At 36.9% G+C, this 23,156-nt stretch overlaps 4 protein-coding genes across 4 annotated transcripts; 1 reads left to right on the top strand and 3 right to left on the bottom strand.

The window, feature by feature from the left end:
* Positions 1-2,433: 2,433 nt before the first annotated feature.
* On the bottom strand, positions 2,434-3,719 carry LOC145897203 (uncharacterized). The gene is made up of 3 exons (XM_082985396.1): positions 3,696-3,719; positions 3,488-3,508; positions 2,434-3,249 (listed from the first exon to the last, which is right to left on the bottom strand). Exons 1-3 carry the CDS (start codon positions 3,717-3,719, stop codon positions 2,434-2,436), a joined length of 861 nt encoding a protein of 286 aa, XP_082841522.1.
* Positions 3,720-4,815: 1,096 nt separating this feature from the next.
* On the bottom strand, positions 4,816-5,598 carry LOC145897202 (uncharacterized). The gene has a single exon (XM_082985395.1). It carries the CDS (start codon positions 5,596-5,598, stop codon positions 4,816-4,818), a length of 783 nt encoding a protein of 260 aa, XP_082841521.1.
* A 1,308-nt stretch (positions 5,599-6,906) lies between these two features.
* On the bottom strand, positions 6,907-14,860 carry LOC145897197 (uncharacterized). The gene is made up of 4 exons (XM_082985388.1): positions 13,553-14,860; positions 9,052-9,291; positions 7,157-7,214; positions 6,907-7,091 (listed from the first exon to the last, which is right to left on the bottom strand). Exons 1-4 carry the CDS (start codon positions 14,858-14,860, stop codon positions 6,907-6,909), a joined length of 1,791 nt encoding a protein of 596 aa, XP_082841514.1.
* Positions 14,861-19,927: 5,067 nt separating this feature from the next.
* LOC145897195 (uncharacterized) lies at positions 19,928-21,298 on the top strand. The gene is made up of 2 exons (XM_082985386.1): positions 19,928-20,138; positions 20,475-21,298. Exons 1-2 carry the CDS (start codon positions 19,982-19,984, stop codon positions 21,296-21,298), a joined length of 981 nt encoding a protein of 326 aa, XP_082841512.1. The 5' UTR covers positions 19,928-19,981.
* Positions 21,299-23,156: the final 1,858 nt, after the last annotated feature.

Below are 23,156 nucleotides of genomic sequence, written 5' to 3'. Positions count from 1 at the left end.
CCATTTGAGTTTCACGTTTTTCACAAATTGTGAATTTGCTGCTTGTGTAAAGTTTTTTATTTTCTCCGCGTTACTAAAACGTACAAATACTTCCAGACCACTCACGATCGACCCATGAAGTCGATTTGCATTTGGCACATTGTCACTTATGAAAGCATCTGCTCTATGTATAACACGAAAGTGAAATCATTTTTCAAGAATTGTACATTTTCCTATAGAAATGTTGGAAATATTATTCTTCAATTCAATCGTCAAGTTTTGCAGCTTCCAAATGTTTTGCATGATTTCTGTTATAACTAAAACTAAGTCTGTTGTGCGTGTTCTTTACTTCAGGCTACTGAATTTGAAACCGAGGTCAGAGCTATTTATCAGTTGAACAACCCATTGCAGTATCAGTTAGCGTGTATTAAATTGTCCAAATTTGTAAATTGAAAACACGTAACAGAATTGTAGCGAGCTAATTGCCACAAAACGTGCTTCAATGAGAGCGCGATAATGAGAAATACTAGACTGACTGAGCGAGTAACTGCTATCCTGTAGGCAGTAAGTTAAGTGTCCGAGTCTAATTGGGTGGAAGAGTGAATGTGGTTGGGTCACACGTGTTTAACAATTTGCGATGAAAAAAGTCTGTCGTCGAGTCGGATGCCAGAAGGCTGAGCAACTTCTACAGAAAAACCGCTGCGTGTCTGCGTTGTTCGCTCTGTCTGGCGTTCCAGATGTGTGAGGAGCTAAGTCATGAAGCATGCGTGGTTCTACAGTTTCATTCTTTGTATTAGTGATTTGATTGCTTCGAGCATTTTGTCGTGTAAAGAAGTATTCGATATTTTCCTCAGATGTTCTTGCAATATAAGTCTGTCCGTCCTGTATTTCATCCCTCTGTCATTTTAGTGACAATATTTCGATATTTAAGTTATATTGGCGATTACTCAAACAAGCTTTCTAGGGCCAGAGGCTAAAAATCATCCAACCGTATTAACGAATATGGATTCGTCAATTATGTAAACAAGCAAATCGGCGGTACTGTATGATATTGTGACGTGTTTTTTGCCGTTTGAAAACTATAATTTTGATGAAACAATACAACACAAATCGTATTCCGGCTTTGGTTATTTGAACCCATTGCATTTCACTGCAACGTTAAAAACTAAGAAAATTCAGTTGAGCACATATGTTGCAATGTATCTTATCAATTTTTTTCTCAAATTTTTATCGTTTAATAGTAATTGAGATTTTGCGGTGGATTTATTGTATTAACAATTCAGTGTAGGACTTTTCAATAAATTTATAAACCTCGTTATAAAGTGCGCTGCAGCGTGCCTTAAAACACATACAACCGCTTCACTAATGCCAGCACCTTCGGCGTTTGCTTGACAGATGGTTGAAATACCAAAAAACTTACAGTTAAATGCCCCTAACTAATTTGTAATGTCACACCAGCTGCACTGATATGACCTTTTAGGTCGAAACAGTGGACATCTGTCTGCAGCGTACATAATTTGTTATGCTTTAAAAACCAAACTCACGCTAGTTAGAAACAAAGTGTTCGATGAATTGTTTGAAATCTAAACCATATCCATGACTTATATATAAAATAGTGTAATGTTCGTAGGCACATAGAAAGTGGCTTTAATATCAAAGATAATTTTTACCATTCTAAATGAATTTACTAACAACAAATTCAAATTATTCCTACAAATTTATATGTGCAAGTTTAACATTTAAATGAAGATTTAAGATACCAAACGTTGTAAAACTTGTAGCATAGAACGATCGGCACAGAAGGTGGCACTTCGCTATCTGCTAAGCTATATCTTTGGTCATATGGTCTAATCTTATTCGATTATGAATGATCCCAGTCTTCCAAATAACACGTACAATTTTGTTCTTACTAAGTTCTGTTTAGTTAGCAGGGCACAATACAGGCACGATAACTTATCTCATTTAACATAGCAGTTCGCGTGGCAATCATACAGAATAGAATGCCAGGCACAGATCTTAGAAAAAACAATTGAAAGAAAGAAAGGAAATGTCAAAGTTCAGCGGAGAAATTCAACAGCATTTGAAGACAATATACACTGTGTTCACGCCCGCGTTGGCACAGTTGTCGTCGGTGACGTAACATAATGACTATTTGGCATTCATTAAAAATATTTATCAATCCATATAGCACCAACCAAAGATTTTCAAAAACAGATTGCATGAGACATATATTATCAGTATACGATATTTTGTGCTGAAAACTTTATTTGACATGTTGCAATTCACTGGTTTTTCTCTTGTGTCAAAAGCAAGTTGGACTTGGCAAATCTCGAGGCTGTGTTGAAAAGGTTTTACCCTATGATCACGATGATTCTCTAGTATTGATCCGACGGTAAAGGTTCACGATACATTCCTTGCAGTAAACGTCCATAACGTAGAATGAATGGTTTTCAATTATTTCACCCTAGTATGAGTTTGAATGTGAACATTTCTCTTGTTTTTCTGTCGAAATGTTTTTTCGCAGATTTCACATCTAAACGCCTTTTCTTCGGTGTGAATTAGAATGTGTCTTTTTAGAGTGCCTTTTACAGAAAAAGATTTTTCACATATTTCACATTTGAACGGCTTTTCTCCAGTATGAGTTCGAAAGTGCGTTCTTAGATTGCCTTTTTCAGAAAAAGATTTATCACATATTTCACATTTGAACGGCTTTTCTCCAGTATGAGTTCGGAAGTGCATTTTAAGACTGCATTTTGCAGAAAAAGAGTGATCACATATTTCACACTTGAACGGCTTTTCTCCAGTATGAGTTCGAAAGTGCATTTGAAGACTGCCTTTTTCAGAAAAAGATTGATCACATATTTCACATTTGAACGGCTTTTCTCCAGTATGAGTTCGAAAGTGCGTTCTTAGATTGCCTTTTTTAGAAAAAGATTTATCACATATTTCACATTTGAACGGCTTTTCTCCAGAATGAATTCGAAAATGCGTTTTAAGATTGCTTTTTACAGAAAAATCCTGATCACATATCTCACATTTGAACGGCTTTTCTCCAGTATGAGTTCGAAAGTGCGTTCTTAGACCTTCTTTTACCGAAAAATGTTGATCACATATTTCACATTTGAACGGCTTTTCTCCAGTATGAGTTCGAAAGTGCTTTCTAAGACTGCATTTTACAGAAAATGATTGATCACATATTTTACATTTGAACGGTTTCTCTCCAGTGTGAGTTTGACCGTGTTGCTTTAGATTATCATTACTGAAAAATCTCTAGAGGCAAAACGTGCATTGGTATGGTTTCTCACCAGTATGCGTCCGATAGTGCATTTTTAGATGACTTTGCTGTTGTTTGAATTTCCATTTGAGTTTCACGTTTTTCACAAATTGTGAATTTGCTGCCTGTGTAAAGTTTTTTTGTTTTCTCTTCGTTACTAGAATATACTCATATTTCCAGACAACGTATGATCAAGCCCTACACTCTGTTTTTACTGGGCATAATGTCACTTACATAAGAACCTCCGCTAACATCCTGAAGGTGAAAAGCATTTTTAATTTTTAAAATTTCAAGTCCGCGGTTCACAAATTACAAATCGTATCTTAGCTTGATTTATTTGAAACCATCGCATTTTATATCGAAATTAACTGTAAATTGATTTATATTTGTGTTCTTTCAGTTTCTAAGTTGCCACAAACTAAATTACAAGGAGTAAATTTACCACCTTCTGCATCATGAAAGTCATAATCGTAACGAAACACTTAAGGACTGTAGAGCACCGGATTAATATCGTCACAACTTTGCCTGTCGCCTTTCTCTTTTGCGCGTTACTTCTTATTTGTACGGCTTCATTAGTTTCGAGATATTGTTTTTACACTTTCGTATTTCCAAGGACAATGTCAGTATATTAACGGGACCTTGATCTTTCATATTCATTTCATTTTTGTGAGCGCTTAACAAGGAAAGGCAATAAATGTATTGCTGTATTAAATTCTTTGTGCAAAACGTGCATTGGTATGGCCTCTCGCCAGTAAGTGTTCGAAGGAGCTTGTTTAAACTGTCTTTCAGAGAAAAAGATTTATCACATATGTTGCACTGGTACTAAAAAAAGCAGTAGCTTTTTATTACAGGATCAGCCTGGCTTATAATCAGGAATATATATTTCGCCCCAGAGGCATCTTCAGTTCCTAGCAGTAAACACAATATAAAAAACATCTGAAAAACAACAATAGTAAACAATGGTCTAGTTATTATAATGATGCCCATGGGGCGAAATATATATTCCTGATTATAAGCAAGGCTGATCCTGTAATAAAAGCTACTGCCTTTTTCAGTATTATTAAATAAGTTGCAGTGATCGCTAGGCCTGCATCTGCAGTTTTGGGCAGGTCCCAATATTTCAATTTTTGAAGTATGTTGCACTGGTATTGTTTCTCTCCAATGTGAGTTTCCTTGTGTTTTTTAAAACAGCTTTACAGGAAAATGTCTTTAAATCAATTCAAGGCATTTTGTTATCAACTGCAGGAGACATATGTTTACTTTCCATCAATTTCGTAACCGTAGTGAAATGTGAATACGCCAATAAGAATGAAAAAAACGATGATATTTGTCACTATAATTGGCAAGAATTTGATGTAACTATCCACATTGTATGAGGAAAATTATGTAACCTGGCATCTATATAGTAACGATTTGAACAAAGTTTGCATATGACCGTTTACTTTCCCAGTGTACGATCTTATGTGGAATCCTTCGGCCCAAGTTCGTTTGAAAACCTTTATACGCAGGATGTTCATGATGCATTCCATGCCAAGTATTTTATCACATGCGTTGTATGCTTTTCAATGATTTCTCCTATGAGATTGAAGGTGGACATCTCTGTTGTTTTTTTGTCGAAAAGTTTTTTCGCATATATCACATCTGAAAGGCTTTTCTCCAGTGTGGATACGAACATGCCTTCTAAGGGAACCCTTTTCTGAAAAATCTTTAAAACACACATTGCACTTGTATGGCTTTTCTCCTGTATGAACTCGAAGATGCTTTTTCAGAGACTCTTTTAGCAAAAAGGATTTATCACACATGTCGCACTGGAATGATTTCTCTCCAGAGTGAGTTCGAATGTGTTTCTGTAGATTATCTTTACTGGAAAATCTCTTTGTGCAAAACGTGCATTGGTATGGTTTCTCTCCAGTATGTATTCGAAAGTGCTTGTTTAGATGGCATTTTTGCGAAAAAGATTTTTCACATGTGCTGCACCGGAATGGCTTCTCTCCAGTGTGAGTTTGAATGTGCCTTCTTTGACTGCCTTTATCAGAAAAAGATTTATCACAGATTTTGCACTTCAAGGGTCTCTCTCCTGTATGAGTTTGTCCGTGTTTCTTTAGATTGCTTTTATGGGAAAATCTCTTTGAACAAAACGTGCATTGGTATGGTGTTTCACCAGTGTGTGTCCGAAAGTGCTTGTTTAGATGGCTTGATGATGGAAATGTTTTTTCACATACGTTGCAGCGGAATGATGTTTCTCTAGTGTGCACTTGAATATGCCTCCTCAGGGATTTTCCGCTGCTAAACAACTTTTCACAAAAATCACAGCGAAAACAATTTAATGTTGTTTGAATTTCCATTGATAAGCTTCACGTTTTTGCACAAATTGTGAATTTGCTGCTTGTGAAAAGTTTTTTGTTTTCTCTTCGTTACTAGAACGTACATTTACTTCCAGACAACATACGATCAGCCCATGAAGTATATTTTCATTTGGCACAATGTCACTTATAAAAGCATCTGCGCTATGTATAACATGAAAGTGAAATCATTTTTCAATAATTCTACATTTTCCTATAATATTTTACTATGAAAGTTAGCAAAAATTACTATTCAAATCAATCTACCAGTTCTGCAGGCGGTAACTCACAATTAAATCCTTAAAATTGAGTTTTAGAGGTCATTTGCCTTCGTGCACCTGGTGACAGTTTGTCTTGTTTGCCATCAACAATTGCCGGGTCTGGTGACTCATTAAGGGGGACTACAATTGCTGAACAGAAAAAAAATGATGCAGCTGCATTAAGACAGCACATGGGGGGTTTTGCAAAGGCTAACTGCCAAACTGTCAGTCCTAGGGGGTGTACAAACAGCCCTGAGGGGCCCCAACAACAGTTACAATACATCTAATTCATAATGAACTGTGTAGAGGAGGGTTGGTGGCTTCATTTAATCGCAAATGGAGAGTACTTTCTGTGATTGATTTTTAATGTCCAACAGGGGGACAAAATGCCCCTGGGGGAGCGGTTAAAGTAGCTATCTTTAATATAATTTTGACCAGAATTCCTAGACAAGTGTCGGGACTAAAAGACAATCACAAATTGAGCTACATGTTCAACGGCACCCTCTACCAATTTACTGCCTGACTAATAACCCTGAAAACCATGGTAAAACTGCCCCAAACATGCTCAAAATCGACCTGGCAACAGCCTGTTCATTTGCGCTCATTCGTCAAAAACACTGGCACCCATGCATGACCCATTGCATTGTTACATACAATTATCTCTGTTACGCAGGACAGAGTTCGAGAAAGGCATTTCCCAATCAAGAAACTCTTTTCCACAGAAATACAGAGATGCGGCCTGCAGCTTCCAAATGTTTTGCTTGATGCTGTTATAACTGAAACTAAGTCTGTTGTGGATTTTCTTTACTTTAAGCTACTAAATTTAAATCCGAGAGCAGAGTTATTTATCAATTAAAGTATCAGTTAGCGTGTATTAAATTGTCCAAGCGCGTTAATGAGAGAATTAATGTTAAAGAATGAAAACACGTGACAGAATTGTAGCGAGCTAATTACCATAAAACGTGCTTGAGTGTGTGCGCGATAACGAAAAATACTAGACTGACTGAGTGAGTAACTGCTATGCTATAGGCTGTTGGTTAAGTGGCAGAGACTAATTGGGAGGCACAGTGAATGTGAACGAGTCACACGTGTTTAACAAGTTGCGATGAAGAAGGTCTGTCGTCAAGTCCGATGCCAGAAGGTTGCGGGATTTCTGCAGGAAACCTCTGTCTGCATCCTTCGTTCCGTCTGGCGTTCCAGATGTGTGAGGAGTTAAGTCATGAAGCATGCGTGGTCCTACAGTTTCATGTTTTGTATAAGTGATTTGATTGCTACGAGCACTTTGTCATTTTAAGAAGTACTCGTTATTTCCCCTGATGTTTTTGCAATGTAAGTCTGTCCGTCCTGCATTTCATCCCTCTGTCATTTCAGTACTAATATTTCGTTATTTATGTTATATTGGCGATTACTCACACAACCTTTCTAGGGCCAGAGGCTGAAAATATCATCAAACCGAAATAACGAATACGAATTTGTCAATTTTGCAAACAATCAAATTGTCTGTTCTGTATTACGAGTCGAGTTTTATTTATGTTTAATCGCTTTCAGTTATTAAATTTCCTCGTTGCCACAAACTGGAAAACGGGAGTAATCGGAATCCAGAAAGGCGACTTCAAATATCCCACACATTATCAAAAAGTTTTGGTAGGCAAAAGGAGAAGCTGAAAGGGATTGTGTTGTAACGAATATTTTTGTTAGAAACATTAGGTTGACATTTTTTAACAGCTGCAAATTTCATTTCGCAAATCGGTGCTTGCGAAACGACGCAGTGACAGAAGTTTATCAAACCAAAAACAAGTGTTACAGTTAAGATTAGAGGTTCCAAGCATCGGTTGTAATCTGCGGTGGCATTAGTTCGGCGATAACAAAACAAAAGGAAAGCGAATGGACGATTAAACGAAACACAAAACCTGCAAGCGGGGATTGCCAAAATTTTGAATATGTTGGCGGTGCCTTCAAACAAAATGCGGGTACTTCGAGCAATTTCTAACGACCAATACCAAACGTCATAACAGTAGCCTGTTGTTGCTGTTGCGAAATATCTGATTCTAGATCCCAGTCATCTGATTAAACTGTTGTTTCGTGACTATGTTTTTTCAATGCTAGACCGAACGATGGCGGCAGTCGGAGTTTGGATTTCCTGCAAAACTCCCACAGCTTTCTGGCATGCTGCTGGACAAGATCCATTTTTTTAACACTTCAAACGCGATCCTTTGCATGCAGTCTATTATGTCTCGGGATCGCGCCCTATTGCACGCAGGGAGTTTGGTAATTTAGTCACGTTGTACAATTCTTTGACATTAACTGCTTCAGACACTGACGGGCGTCAAAATGCAGCCACCAACCGATATTGCAACGTATCGTTCCAAAATAAATAAGTCTGTTCATGGAGACGAATTTAGCAGTCTACAGCAAGAACACACATGACAGACTTATATTCAGTTCTAACATCCTATCGCAAACATACCAAAATTGCAATGTGTACAATTTTATTCATATTAAGTTCCGTTTAACAGGGTACAAGACAGACACGATAACTTATTTCTTGGTCCATAAAATTTATTTCTTGGTCCATAGAATAGAATACCAGGCACAGAACTTGGAAAAAACATTTGAAAGAAAGAATTTCAACAGCATTTGCAGACACCATACACTGTGTTTACGCTCGCGTTGGTACAGTTGTCGCCGGTGACGTAACATCATGACTATTTTGCATACTTTGAAAATATTTATCAATCTATATAGCATGAAGCAACGATTTTCAAAAACATGAGACATATATTATCAGTATACGATATTTTGTGCTGTCTAAGTTCCTTGAATATTTTTATCAAAAGTAAATTGGACGGTGCACATGTCTTGTTTCCAAGTTTTTTTCACCATTGAGATTCCAACGTTGCGTTCTTGGTGCATTCCTTACAGAGAAAGTTTATTACATAGGTTGTTTGCTTTTCAATGTTTTCTGCGTAGAATGAGTTCGAAGGTGTGAATCTCTGTGGCGTTTCTGTCGAAAGGTTTTTTCGCATATGTCACATCTAAAAGGCTTTGCTCCGGTGTGGATTTGAGTGTGCGTATTTAGATTGCTTTTCAAAGAAAAATTTTTGTCGCATATCTTGCATTTAAATGGCTTTTCTCCAGTATGAACTCGATAGTGGTTTCTTAATGGGCCTTTTTTAGAAAAAGACTTTTCACATACATTGCACTTGAATGGGTTTTCTTTGTCGTGAGTTTCGATGTGCATTCTGAATGGATCTTTTTCAGAAAAAGTTTGATCACATATATTGCACTTAAATGGGTTCTCTTTGTCGTGAGTTTGAATGTGCTTTCTTAATCTGTCCTTTTCTGGAAAAGATTTATCACATATGTTGCACTTGAACGGTTTTTCTCCTGTATGGATTTTCTTGTGTCTCTGTAGATAGTCTTTGCGGAAGAATCTCTGCGAGCAAAACTCGCATTGGTGTGGTCTCTCGACAGTGTGTGACTGATGGTGACTTTGTATGTGTCTGTTTAGATTCCATTTGAAAGCAAACGATTGATCACATTCGTTGCACTTGAATTTTTCGTTGCACGGCTTTTCTCCAGTATGAAAACGAAAATGCGTTGTTAGAGTACTTTTGTAAGTAAAAGATTTTTTGCATACGTTGCACTTAAACGGCTTTTCTCCAGTATGAAAACGAAAATGCGTTGTTAGAGTACTTTTGTAAGTAAAAGATTTATTGCATACGTTGCACTTGAACGGCTTTTCTCCAGTATGAACACGATGGTGCGTTTTTAGACTGTCTTTTTCAGAAAAAGATTTATCACATATGTTGCACTTGAACGGTTTTTCTCCCGTATGGATTTTATAGTGTTTCTTTAGATTACTTTTATGGGAAAATCTCTTTGAACAAAACGAACATTTGTATGGTCTTTCACCAGTATGTGTCCGAAAGTGCAATTTTAGACAGCATGATGAAGTAAAGATTTTTTCACATACGTTGCAGCGGAATGCAGTTTTTCTCTTGTGGATATGAGAATGCTTCTTCAGGTAGTTTCGACTGGTAAACAATTGGTCAGAAACATTGCAACGAAAACAATCTGTTGTCGTTGGAATTTCCATTTTCAAGTTTCACGTTATTTTACAAATTGTGGATTTGCTGCTTTTATGGGTATTAATTGTTTCGCGTCACTGGAACGTGCTCATATTTTCAGACACTATAAAATCAGCCCCTGCTGTCTATATTCATTGGCACAATGCCACAATTAAAAAAGCACATGTGTTAAATTTGACCTGCAAAGTAAAAATTAATATTCAAATGCAAAAATCAACGAATACACATCACAAAAATTACTTTTCAAGCTAAAAAAATAACTTTAAGAATATTTTTTTCAGTTGCTTTTAGTTTTAATTTACTTCCACGTTGACACACACTTCACCTTTTTTTTAGGTATGATATCAACACTTTCACCGCACATTGGTGGTAACCTAATCTGGTGTGCCTAATACTTCTTGCAAAAAATACTATTGTGATTCATTGCGACGGAATTCAAAGTAAAAATAAACTTGAATAACAACTAATTCAATCAGGTTATGATTTTGACAAGCGTCAAAGATAAATTAATTACTTTTTGTCGTCATTTGAAAAAACGACTATGTTTCAATAAACACCAATTGACGCGATGACTAAACCAATTACGGTTTGTCTCTGTCGTGTTTTTGAAAAGTTTTTGCATCGCGTTAGCAATCCTAAATGTGAAAGAAAATTTAATCATAAATGCTTTGACCACAAAAATACGCTGTCCCAATAACAGTTTTATTATTCCACTATACAAAACAACGGCCATCTGTCTGCAGCGCAAATAAACAACCAAAATCCGTTTGCTACACATGTTTGCTTGTTATGCTCCTGTTTTAATGCAAAGCTTCTAAAGCAGTTTTGCAATTTTAACCATTCCTGTACACAAGCCTCGCTGGTAGCTCTCGCACAACTAAAGTGCCTTCTATGACGTCACGCAACAATATACAGTAAAGTTAAAACCGACAGCAAGGCACAGAAAATCACTAGACGTAAACATGTGGAGCGCTGTTACGGGCCATGAATATACACATACATACGCCCACCCCATGCTTCGCTGCTGCTGTATAGGACGTTAATTAAAACGTCTACATAAATAATAACATCACTGACTCCTGAGAAAAAGGCTACTCTCTAACACAAAGTCAATCGATCAGTTTAATTTCAGAGTAACAATCGCACGTGGATTAACAATAAAACGCTACAAACCACAGGTAAGTCTTTATCCTTTATGTCCCTTGGTCTATATCTTGGGCGTATGTTCGTCTGTCCGTCTATTTTTATGCAAAGGGTATGTGGCTTATATAGAAAATGCATACAGAATTATTTGAGTTCAAATAATCCCGTGACTAATTTGAACAGGCAGCTTGTTGCAGGAAGTTAGTCACAAAATGTGTCGACCGGATATTTAGTTATCTTCCGTGCATACGAGCGAATATCATGTTCGCCATAAATGCGTTGATATTGTTTACAGCGTTATCCAAAGTTAATAAAAAAAAACGTTGATGCCAGTAAAACAACATATGAGAAATCTGACATTGTGGATACAATGCCAATGCAGCTTTCGAATTAATTCACTCGTCTGCTATAACTGAACTAAATTCTTCTTGCGTGTTTTGCTGTATATACTATTAATTTTACCTCGTGGGTAGACTTATTTTATTTAATAGAACCCCATCTAGCAATTATCAGGAGGCGTAAACTTTAAATTGTCCCAAGCGCGTTAGTGACTGAAAAAGTTAAGACAGAAGTGACTTGGCTAATTAATATCATAACATTATAACACGTTACTAATTGCAGCGAGTTAACTATTAAAAACCCTGCCTGCTCAACAGCGCGATAGGCACATTTAAAGAATTGAGAAGGCGTTCTTTATAACATTGTCGGAAAAAAACGCATGTTGTCCAGCAGGATGCCGGAAAGCTGTGGCAGTTTTGCAAAGAAGCTTAACTCCGCCTGCTTCCCTATCGCCTGGTGTTTTAGTGCGTGTATGTTCAGGAAACACATGCGTGGTGCTACACCAGGATCTTGTGTGCTTTCTTGAACAGTCGTTGGTATTAAAAACAGCTACAGTGAAAATGCCCTATGAATTATTTTGCACCTTTTTAAAAACCAATCTCACACTGGTTAAAGTCAAGTGATACATGCTTGGTTCAAATCTGAATGCAAAGCCCAACTTACGTGGATTTTTCCGAAGCGAATTAACAACCGTGATGTTGGTTACTATAAAGCGTAACAAAAGCCTAAGAACTTGATGTAATTATAATCTAATTAGCTGTGAAGCGTTTGATATACTGCCTTGATATTATTAATGCACATCTGAATCAGAGTGACTCCAGAACTTAATATCTGTAGGTCTCCTCGCTAACATCTCACAGCATACAAAGTCTTACTAACTAACGTAACTAAATGTGACAGTAGTTTAAAGAACGAAAATGAAGTGTTAGAGTTAAGATTAGATTTGAGGTTCCAAGTATCGGTTGTTATCTGCGGTGGCATTAGTTCGGCGATAACAAAACAAAAAGGAAAGCGAATGGACGATTAAACGAAACACAAAACCTGCAAGCGGGGATTGCCAAAATTTTGAATATGTTGACGGTGCCTTTAAACAAAATGCGGGTACTTCGAGCAATTTTTAACGATCAATACGAAACGTCATAATAGTAGCCTGTTGTTGCTGTTGCGAAATATCCCAGTCATCTGATTAAACTGTTGTTTCCTGACTGATTTTCTTCAATGCTAGACCGAACAATGGCGACAGACGGAGTTTGGATTTCCTGCAAAACTTCCACAGCTTTCTGGCATGCTGCTGGACAAGATCCATTTTTTTAACACTTTAAACGCGATCCTTTGCATGCAGTCTTTTATGTCTCGGGATCGCGCCCTATTGCACGCAGGGAGTTTGGTAATTTATTCACGTTGTATAATTCTTTGATATTAACTGCTTCAGACACTGACAGGCGTTAAAATGCAGACATCAACCGATATTGCAACGTATCGTTCCATAATGAATAAGTCTGTTCATGGAGACGAATTTAGCGGTCTATAGCAAGAACACACATAACAGCGTTATATTCAGTTCTAACATCCTATCGCAAACATACCAAAATTCCAATGTGTACAATTTTATTCATATTAACTTCCGTTTAACAGGGTACAAGACAAACACGATAACTTATTTCTTGGTCCATAGAATAGAATATCAGGCACAGAACTTTTTTCAACAGCATTTGAAGACGTCATACACTGTGTTTACGCTCGCGTTGGTACAGTTGTCGCCGGTGACGTAACATCATGACTATTTTGCATACTTTGAAAATATTTATCAATCTATATAGCATCAAGCAACGATTTTCAAAACCGTGAGACATGTATTATCAGTATACGATATTTTGTGCTGTCTAAGTTCCTTGAAAACTTTTTATCTGACATGTTGTAATCCGCTGGTTTTTCTCTTGTGTCAAAAGCAAGTTGGGCGGTGCAAATATCGAGGCTGTGTTGAAAAGGTTTACCCATCTTTACGATGTTTCTCCAGTGTGGATCCGACGGTAAACGTTCACGATCATTCCTTGCAGAAAATGTCCATTAAATATGTTGTGTTCTTTTCATTGATTTCTCCCTGGTATGAGTTTGAAGGTGGACATCTCTGTGGATTTTCTGTCGAAATGTTTTTTCGCAAATTTCACATCTAAACGGCTTATCTCCGGTGTGAATTAGAATGTGCATTCTTAGACTGCCTTTTTCAGAAAAAGATTTATCACATATTTCACATTTGAACGGCTTTTCTCCAGTATGAGTTCGAAAGTGCTTTTTAAGATTAAATTTTTCAGAAAAAGATTGATCACATATTTCACATTTGAACGGCTTTTCTCCAGTATGAGTTCGAATGTGCGTTCTCAGATTGCCTTGTGCAGAAAAAGATTTTTCACATATTTCACACTTGAACGGCTTTTCTCCAGTATGAGCTCGAAAGGGCGTTCTTAGATTGCCTTTTGCAGAAAAAGATTGATCACATATTTCACATTTGAACGGCTTTTCTCCAGTATGAGTTCGAAAGTGCGTTTTTAGACTGCCTTTTTTAGAAAAAGATTTATTACATGTTTCACATTTGAACGGCTTTTCTCCAGTATGAATTCGGAAGTGCGTTCTAAGACTGAATTTTACAGAAAAAGACAGATCACATATTTCACATTTGAACGGCTTTTCTCCAGTATGAGTTCGAAAGTGCGTTCTAAGACTGCATTTTTCAGAAAAAGATTTATCACATATTTCACATTTGAACGGCTTTTTTCCAGTATGAGTTTGAAAGTGCGTTTTGAGATTGCCTTTTACAGAAAAAGATTTCTCACATATTTCACATTTGAACGGCTTTTCTCCAGTATGAGTTCGATAGTGCGTTCTTAGACTGTATTTTTCAGAAAACGATTTCTCACATATTTCACATTTGAACGGCTTTTCTCCAGTATGAGTTCGAAAGTGCTTTGTAAGACTGCATTTTTCAGAAAAAGATTTCTCACATATTTCACATTTGAATGGTTTTTCTCCAGTATGAGTTCGAAAGTGCGTTCTTAGATTGCCTTCTTTAGAAAACGATTTCTCACATATTTCACATTTGAGCGGCTTTTCTCCAGTATGTGTTCGTAAGTGCGTTCTTAGACTGCCTGTTTGAGAAAAAGATTTTTCACATATTTCACATTTGAACGGCTTTTCTCCAGCATGAGTTCCAAAGTGCCTTTTAAGACTGCCTTTTGAAGAAAAAGGTTTCTCACATATGTTGCACTTAAACAGTTTCTCTCCAGTATGGATTGTATAGTGTTTCGCACATACGTTACACCGAAAGGATGTTTCTCCAGTGCGCTCTTCAATATGCCTCCTCAGGGATTTTCCACTGCTAAATAACTTTTCACAAATATCGCAGCGAAAACGATTTGCTGTCGTTTGAATTTCCATTTGAGTTTCACGATTTTCACCAATTGTGAATTTGCTGCCTGTGTAAAGTTTTTTTGTTTTCTTTGCGTTACTAGAATGAACTGATATATCCAGACAACATGCGATCAAAGCCTACTCTCTGATTTCACTTGCACAATGTCACTTATGTAAGAACCTGCGCTAAGTATATCCTGGAAGTGAAAAGCATTATTAAAGAATTCGTTTGCTTTCTTGCAGTATTTAGCGAATAAAGGTCACATTAAATACTATTTTTGTCATCTGAAGAAGTATTTGATATTGCCTCTGACGATCTTGCTCTATAAGTTTGTCCATCCTGTATTGATTGTTAAAACCACTTCGCAAACTTTATCCTTTTTTGAAACCTGACTTTAATTCCTAAGTAATTTCATTAATAAAATTTACGGGCAAGCTCATACAGTGAAAAGCAACAATAATTCAAGTTACGATCAGTGGCGATAACTCACACAACCTCACTACCGCCGGAGGCAGAATATTATCGACCGTATCAACGCATGTGCCAATTATGTCAACAATTCAAGTCTGCGGTCCACAAATTGTAAATGGTATTTTTGTTTGTTTTGTTCAAAACCATCGCATGTATTTCAAAGGTAACTGTAAATTGATTTATATTTGTGTTTTTTGAGGTTTTAAGTTGCAACAAACTATATTGCAAGGAGTGAATTTACTTCTACATCATGTCTCAACTCTATTTCTTGTTACGAACGGCTTGGAAACTTTTCCGTTTGTCTTGAAACAAAATTTTCCTCATCTATATCTGTTTGCATTTCTTTGAATAACGAGAATTTGCTCCCGAATTTGCTGATTCATTGTCAGTTCCCTTAACTATCTTCCTCTCATTGTCATGGTGAACGCCTCAACTGTGCTGTGAAACTAGAAAGCCATTCCCTGCACTATATACTATTAGATAAATAGGTAATTCTCAAATAAACGGACAACCCGCAAGCGTTACACAGAAACATAAACTGCGGTGACCCAGATTTTAGCTTTTTTTCTACTACTCACACTGATTCATGCAAAATCGGATTATTTTAAAACTCGAAGGAGAACTGAAGGTTCGACGTTTTGCAAAAGGGCAATGTGGGTTTCGGTGAAAGTGTTTGCACATTATGACATAACTGTTCAAAAACTTGTAAATCAAGAAATAAATGTCAAAATGTGTTGAGTGGAAAATTTTAGACCTTTTGTATGTGTTAGGCTTGTCGTCGCTAGTAGAAATCTTAAACTGGTGACTAATATTATTCAATAATCTGACGATTTGTTGAATAATAATCTTTATTTACCGCCAAGATATAGCACCAGAAATCTTTTTGGTTTGATAAACTTCTGTCACTGCATCGTTTCGCAAGCACCGATTTGCGAAATGAAATTTGCAGCTGTTAAAAATGTTAACCTAATGTTGCCAACAAACATATTCGTTACACCACAATCCCTTTCAGCTTCTCCTTTTGCCTACCAAAACTTTTTGATAATGTGTGGGATATTTTAAGTCGCCTTTCTGGATTCCGATAAGAAGGGCAAAAAAAGTAGCACTGCAACAAACTTGTTGCATTGCTTTGCAGTCACTAACTCTTTAACAACACCAAGACTCTGATGAAGGAGATGGTAAAGTTACTCCCGTTTTCCAGTTTGCGGCAACGAGGAAATTGAATAACTGAAAGCGATTAAACATAAATAAACTCAAAGTTTTTTTTGGATTTTTAACTTAAAACCAACCGGAATACGATTTGTGTTGTGTTGTTTCATCAAAATTAGTTTTAGATCGGCAAAAAACACGTCACAAGACTCAACTTGTAAAACAGAACCGACAATTTGATTGTTTACATAATTGACAAATCCGTATTCGTTAATACGGTTGGATGATTTTCAGCCTCTGGCGCTAGAAAGGTTGTGTGAGTAATGGCCAATATAACATAAATATCGAAATATTGGTACTGAAATGACAGATGGATGACATACAGGACGGACAGACTTATATTGCAAGAACATCAGAGGAAATAACGAATACTTCTTAAAATGATAAAATGCTCGAAGCAATCAAATCACTAATACAAAGTATGAAACTGTAGAACCACACATGCTTCGTGACTTAACTCCTCACACACCTTGAACGCCAGACGGAACGAAAGCTGCAGACAGAGGCTTTCCTGTAGAAGTCCCACAGCCTTCTTGCATCCGACTCGACGGCAGACCTTTTTCATCGCAACTTGTTAAACACGTGTGACTCGTTCAAATTCACGGTGCCTCCCAATTAGTCTCTGCCACTTAACTAACAGCCTATAGCACAGCAGTTACTCACTCAGTCAGTCTAGTATTTCTCGTTGTCGCGCACACACTCAAGCACGTTTTATGGTAATTAGCTCGCTACAATTCTGTCACGTGTTTTCCTTCTTTGACATTAATTCTCTCATTAACGCGCTTGGACAATTTAATACACGCTAACTGATACTTCAATTGATAAATAACTCTGCTCTCGGATTTAAATTTAGTAGCCTAAAGTAAAGAAAATCCACAACAGACTTAGTTTTAGTTATAACAGCATCAAGCAAAACATTTGAAAGCTGCAGGCCGCAACTCTATATTTCTGCGGCCATTTAAACGCGCACTTTCGGACACATACTGGTGAGAAACCATACCAATGCACATTTTGTTCAAAGAGATTTTCCCAAAAAAGCAATCTAAAGAAACACGGACAAACTCATACAGGAGAGAAACCCTTCAAGTGCAAAATCTGTGATAAATCTTTTTCTGATAAAGGCAGTCAAAGAAGGGACATTCAAACTCACACTGGAGAGAAGCCATTCCGGTGCAGCACATGTGAAAAATCTTTTTCGCAAAAATGCCATCTAAACAAGCACTTTCGAATACATACTGGAGAGAAACCATACCAATGCACGTTTTGCACAAATAGATTTTCCAGAAAAGATAATCTACAGAAACATACTCGAATTCAATCTGGAGAGAAATCATTCCAGTGCAACATATGTGATAAACCTTTTTCGCTAAAAGAGTCTCTGAAAAAGCATCTTCGAGTTCATACAGGAGAAAAGCCATACAAGTGCAATGTGTGTTTTAAATATTTTTCAGAAAAGGGTTTCCTTAGAAGGCATGTTCGTATTCACACTGGAGAAAAGCCTTTCAGATGTGATATTTGCGAAAAAACTTTTCGACAAAAAAACAACAGAGATGTCCACCTTCAATCTCATAGGAGAAATCATTGAAAAGCATACAACGCATGTGATAAAATACTTGGCATGGAATGCATCATGAACATCCTGCGTATAAAGGTTTTCAAACGAACTTGGGCCAAAGGATTCCACATGAGATCGTACACTGGGAAAGTAAACGGTCATATGCAAACTTTGTTCAAATCGTTACTATATAGATGCCAGGTTACATATTTTCCCTCATACAATGTGGATAGTTACATCAAATTCTTGCCCATAATAGTGACAAATATCATCGTTTTTTCAATCTTATTGGCGTATTCACATTTCACTACGGTTACGAAATTGATGGAAAGTAAACATATGTCTCCTGCAGTTGATAACAAAATGCCTTGAATTGATTTAAAGACATTTTCCTGTAAAGCTGTTTTAAAAAACGCAAGGAAACTCACACTGGAGAGAAACAATACCAGTGCAACATACTTCAAAAATTGAAATATTGGGATCTGCCCAAAACTGCAGATGCAGGCCTAGCAATCACTGCAACTTATTTAATAATACTAAAAAAGCAGTAGCTTTTTATCACAGGATCAGCCTGGCTTATAATCAGGAATATATATTTCGCCCCATGGGCATCATTATAATAACTAGACCATTGTTTACTATTGTTGTTTTTAGGACGTTTTTTATATTGTGTTTACTGCTAGGAACTGAAGATGCCCAAGTGGCGAAATATATATTCCTTAATTATAAGCCAGGCTGATCCTGTAATAAAAAGCTACTGCTTTTTTTAGTACCAGTGCAACATATGTGATAAATCTTTTTCTCTGAAAGACAGTTTAAACAAGCACCTTCGAACACTTAATGGCGAGAGGCCATACCAATGCACGTTTTGCTCAAAGAATTTAATACAGCAATACATTTATTGCCCTTCCTTGTCAAGCGATCACAAAAATAAAATGAATATCAAAGATAAAGCTCCCGTTTATATGCTCACATTGTCCTTGGAAATACAAAGTGTAGATATAATCTCACGAAACTAATGAAGCGGAACAAATAACAAGTAACGCGCAAAAGAGAAAGGCGACAAACAACGTGGCGACAATATTAATCCGGTGCTCTACAGTCGAGAAGGTTTTTCGAAAAAATTAACAGGTTTATGATGCAGAAGGAAGTAAATTTACTCTTTGCAATTTAATTTGTGGCAACTTAGAAACTGAAAGAACGCAAATATAAACCAATTTACAGTTAATTTCGATATAAAATGCGATGGTTTCAAATAAATCAAGCTAAGATACGATTTGTAATTTGTGAACCACGGTCTTGAATTGACCACATAATTGGCTCATGCGTTGATACGGTTCGATGATTTTTAGCCTCAGGCGGTTGTAAGGTTGTGTGAGTCATCGCCTCTGATCGTGACTTGAATTATTGCTGCTTTTCACGGTATGAGCTTGGCGGTATTTTGTGACTGAAATGACTTAGGAATCAAAGTTAGGTTTCAAAAAAGAATAGAGTTTGCGAACTGGTTATAACAATCAATACAGGATGGACAAACTTATAGAATAAGATCTTCAGAGGTAATATTAAATACTTCTTCAGATGACACAAGTAATCTTTTTTGGTGACCTTTGATCGTTAAACACTGCAGGAAAACAAGCGAATTGTCTAATATTGCTTTTCACTTTCAGGATATACTTAGCGCAGGTACTTACATACAAGTGACATTGTGCAAGTGAAAACATTGTAGGAGCTGATCGTGTGTTGTCTGGAAATATGAGTACATTCTAGTAACGCGGAGAACCAAAACCTTTACACAAGCAGCAAAGTCACAATTGGTGAAAAACGTGAAACTCAAATGGAAATTCAAACAACAGCAAATCGTTTTTGCTGTGATATTTGTGAAAAGTTGTTTAGCAGTGAAAAATCACTGAGGATGCATATTCAAGTGCACACTAGAGGAACATCATTCCGATGTAACGTATGTGAAAAAACATTTACTAAACAGAGTTATCTTAAAGCGCACTACCGGACACATACAGGCGACAGACCATACCAATGCACATTTTGTCCAAAGAGTTTTTTCAGTAATAGTAATCTAAAGCAACACGGTCAAACTCACACTGGAGAGAAACTGTTTAAGTGCAACATATGTAAGAAAGCTTTTTCTTCAAAAAGCGGTCTTAAAACGCACTTTCGAACTCATACCGGAGAAAAGTCCTTCAAATGTGAAATATGTAAGAAAGCATTTTCTTCAAAAGGCAATCTTAGAACGCACTTTCGAACTCATACCGGAGAAAAATCCTTCAAATGTGATATATGTGAGAAATCTTTTTCTCAAACAAGCAGTCTTGAAAGGCACATACGAACTCATACTGGAGAAAAGACATTCAAATGTGAAATATGTGATCAATCTTTTTCTGCAAAAGGCAGTCTTAAAACGCACTTTCGAACCCATACTGGAGAAAAGCCGTTCCAATGTGAATTATGTGATCAATCTTTTTCTCAAACAGGCAGTCTACGAACGCACTTTCGAACACATACTGGAGAAAAGCCGTTCAAATGCGAAATATGTGATAAATCTTTTTCTGCAAAAGGCAATCTAAGAAAGCACTTTCGAACTCACACTGGAGAAAAGCCGTTCAAATGTGAAATGTGTGATCAATCTTTTTCTGAAAAAGGCAGTCTTGAAAGGCACATACGAACTCATACTGGAGAAAAGCCGTTCAAATGTGAAATATGTGATCAATCTTTTTCTGAAAAAGGAAGTCTCAAAAGGCACTTTCAAACTCATACTGGAGAAAAGCCATTTAAGTGTGAAATATGTGAAAAATCTTTTTCTTCAAAAGGCAATTTGAGGACGCACTTTCGAACTCATACTGGAGAAAAGCCGTTCAAATGTGAATCATGTGAGAAATCTTTTTCTGAAAAAAGCAATCTAAGAACGCACTTTCGAACTCATACTGGAGAAAAGCCGTTCAAATGTGAAATATGTGATAAATCTTTTTCCGAAAAAGGCAATTTAAGAACGCACTTTCGAATACATACCGGAGAAAGGCCTTTTAAGTGCAACGTATGTGATAGATCTTTTTCTGATAGACGCCATCTAAATAATCACATTTTGATTCACACTGGAGAAAAGCCGTTTAGTTGTGATATTTGCGAAAAAACATTTCGACAGAAAAGGAAAAGAGATTCGCACCTTCGAACTCATTCTACGCAGAAAGCATTAAAAAGCAAACAACCTTATTGATACACTTTCTTTGAGAGGTATGCACCAAGAACGCAACGCTGGAATCTCAATGGTGAAAAATCTTGGAAAAAGGAATGTGCACTGTCCAATTTACTACTAACACAAGAGAAAAAAAGCAGCGGATTGCAACATGTATTGAAAAACTTTTGAAACGACATTGCACCAACGGATTTTCTTCAAAACATTGCAAAATATTCGAGGCACAAATTTTTGTCAATATGACATTGATATTTGCATTAAATTCTTGCGCATTATATTGTTAAATACCATCTTTTTTTCATCTTATTTATCTATTGACATTTCTCTACGATCACCAAATCAGCAGAAAATAAACGCACTTGCAGTTGATAATATAAAACCTTGAAGTAATTTTAATACAGCAATCCATTAATTACCCTTCCTTGCCAAGCGCTTACAAATGTGAAGCGAATATTAAAGGTGAAGAAACTTTTAAACTACTGGCATTGATCTTTGAAATACGAAACTCACCTAAAGTATATGTAAACCAAGTTAATGCTCAGGAAATGCATGGGTATCTCCTGGGATGCAATGTACCAAATCAACACAAGAATATGAACCAAATAAGCGTTGTACGTGAGACCAGAGAGAGGTGTGAAGATTGAGCAACCCAAAAACACCTTTATTGGAACTGTAATCATATTTTGAGATATTTTATTATTCGTAGTGACGACAATTTTTTTCTTCAATAAAAGAGAATCATGGCTTAGGCGTAATATTTCGCTATGTTGGTTTTTCTACCTACATTTAATTATATTTTAACTTAGCTCATTTTAGTAATATAGGTAAGAAGATGTTATATATACAAACCAAACACGATATATTCGAAAAGCTTAGTAAGGTACGTTAATGTGCATGCGCACAAACTCACCTCCGTATCCGCTACAACAGGCGATGACCAACCAAGAGAGGGAGATCCCTCACGTTGGACGCGCGAATGTTTCGTAAAATGTTGAAAGTTCCCTGCTTAGCGGCTCAAGGTTACCCACTGTTGCAAATGGCCTGTAAACCACTGCGCCTGCTGCAGTTGTGGCGAGAAACCAACCTGAAAAGATCACTGCCTACAGAGAATAAACATCACTTAAGGAACAATGGCAAACCAAGCGTCGTGGGCAAGATTCTAAACCTTGTGCATTTTTATTGTGAGAATGTATTCATGAAGCACAAAGCCAGTAAGCATTCCGATCATGTACACGGAAATGCGGCACCACGGAGTCGCATATGTGTCGGTTCTATATTTGTCTTTGTACGTGTACTCTCTCGTCGAGTCATTCGAGATATTTGAGATGCCGTGGAACCTAATTTACGACACATGCATTTGACAAGAAATGTCTGCATTTTTAGACTGTATTTTGACATAACGTAAAAGTAGAAAAAAACTTTTAAATTTACACAAATGGTTAAACATTTACGGCGTCAACCAGACAGCTGTGGTGTGCACAGTTGGTTGAAGATTGCTGAAATATGTCAAAAGACCGGTGGTGAGCATGCTGCCAAAGCACACAGTTAAAACCAGTGCGATTCCCGCCTTCTTATTCCTTATAAGTTGCTTTCATTTATTTTCCTGTATTAAAGGGATTAACCAAGATACCAACACCACCCAAAGCACTACAAAAACATATGCCAAAACATCAATGAGTAAAGTCAAAACTTTCTGGAGTACACTCTTGTATCGTTGCATGGGCACAAACATAACTGGAACACTAAGATACATTACGTCGAAGGCTTATATGTGAACTTCCTGTATCGCCCGATTGTACAACGGATACATATTGTTGAAATAGAGTAAGTTGCCGAACCAAAGGGGTTATATGTGAACTACCTGTATCGCTTGAATGTA

The sequence above is a fragment of the Ascidia mentula genome, chromosome 4, assembly GCF_947561715.1.
Source record: "Ascidia mentula chromosome 4, kaAscMent1.1, whole genome shotgun sequence".
In the NCBI taxonomy this organism is placed as follows: Eukaryota; Metazoa; Chordata; class Ascidiacea; order Phlebobranchia; family Ascidiidae; genus Ascidia; species Ascidia mentula.
This window is presented reverse-complemented; position numbering and strand designations above follow the sequence as displayed.

Bases quoted from the DNA above. Each gene is read 5' to 3' on its own strand.
- LOC145897203 (XM_082985396.1), bottom strand. From the start codon at position 3,719: ATGACTTTCATGATGCAGAAGGTG. The intron at 3,509-3,695 runs GTAAATTTACTC...TTTCACCTTCAG, and splicing joins CTTTCATGATGCAGAAGGTG to GATGTTAGCGGAGGTTCTTA. The intron at 3,250-3,487 runs GTAAGTGACATT...TTTTGCCTCTAG, and splicing joins ATGTTAGCGGAGGTTCTTAT to AGATTTTTCAGTAATGATAA.
- LOC145897202 (XM_082985395.1), bottom strand. From the start codon at position 5,598: ATGGAAATTCAAACAACATTAAATTGTTTTCGCTGTGATTTTTGTGAA.
- LOC145897197 (XM_082985388.1), bottom strand. From the start codon at position 14,860: ATGGAAATTCAAACGACAGCAAATCGTTTTCGCTGCGATATTTGTGAA. The intron at 9,292-13,552 runs GTCCACCTTCAA...TTTTGCTCGCAG, and splicing joins GACAGAAAATCCACAGAGAT to AGATTCTTCCGCAAAGACTA. The intron at 7,092-7,156 runs GTACTTCTTAAA...ATGAAACTGTAG, and splicing joins AACATCAGGGGAAATAACGA to GACCACGCATGCTTCATGAC.
- LOC145897195 (XM_082985386.1), top strand. From the start codon at position 19,982: ATGCATATTCAAGTGCACACTAGAGGAACATCATTCCGATGTAACGTA. The intron at 20,139-20,474 runs GTAATCTAAAGC...TTTCTGCAAAAG, and splicing joins AAAGAGTTTTTTCAGTAATA to GCAGTCTTAAAACGCACTTT.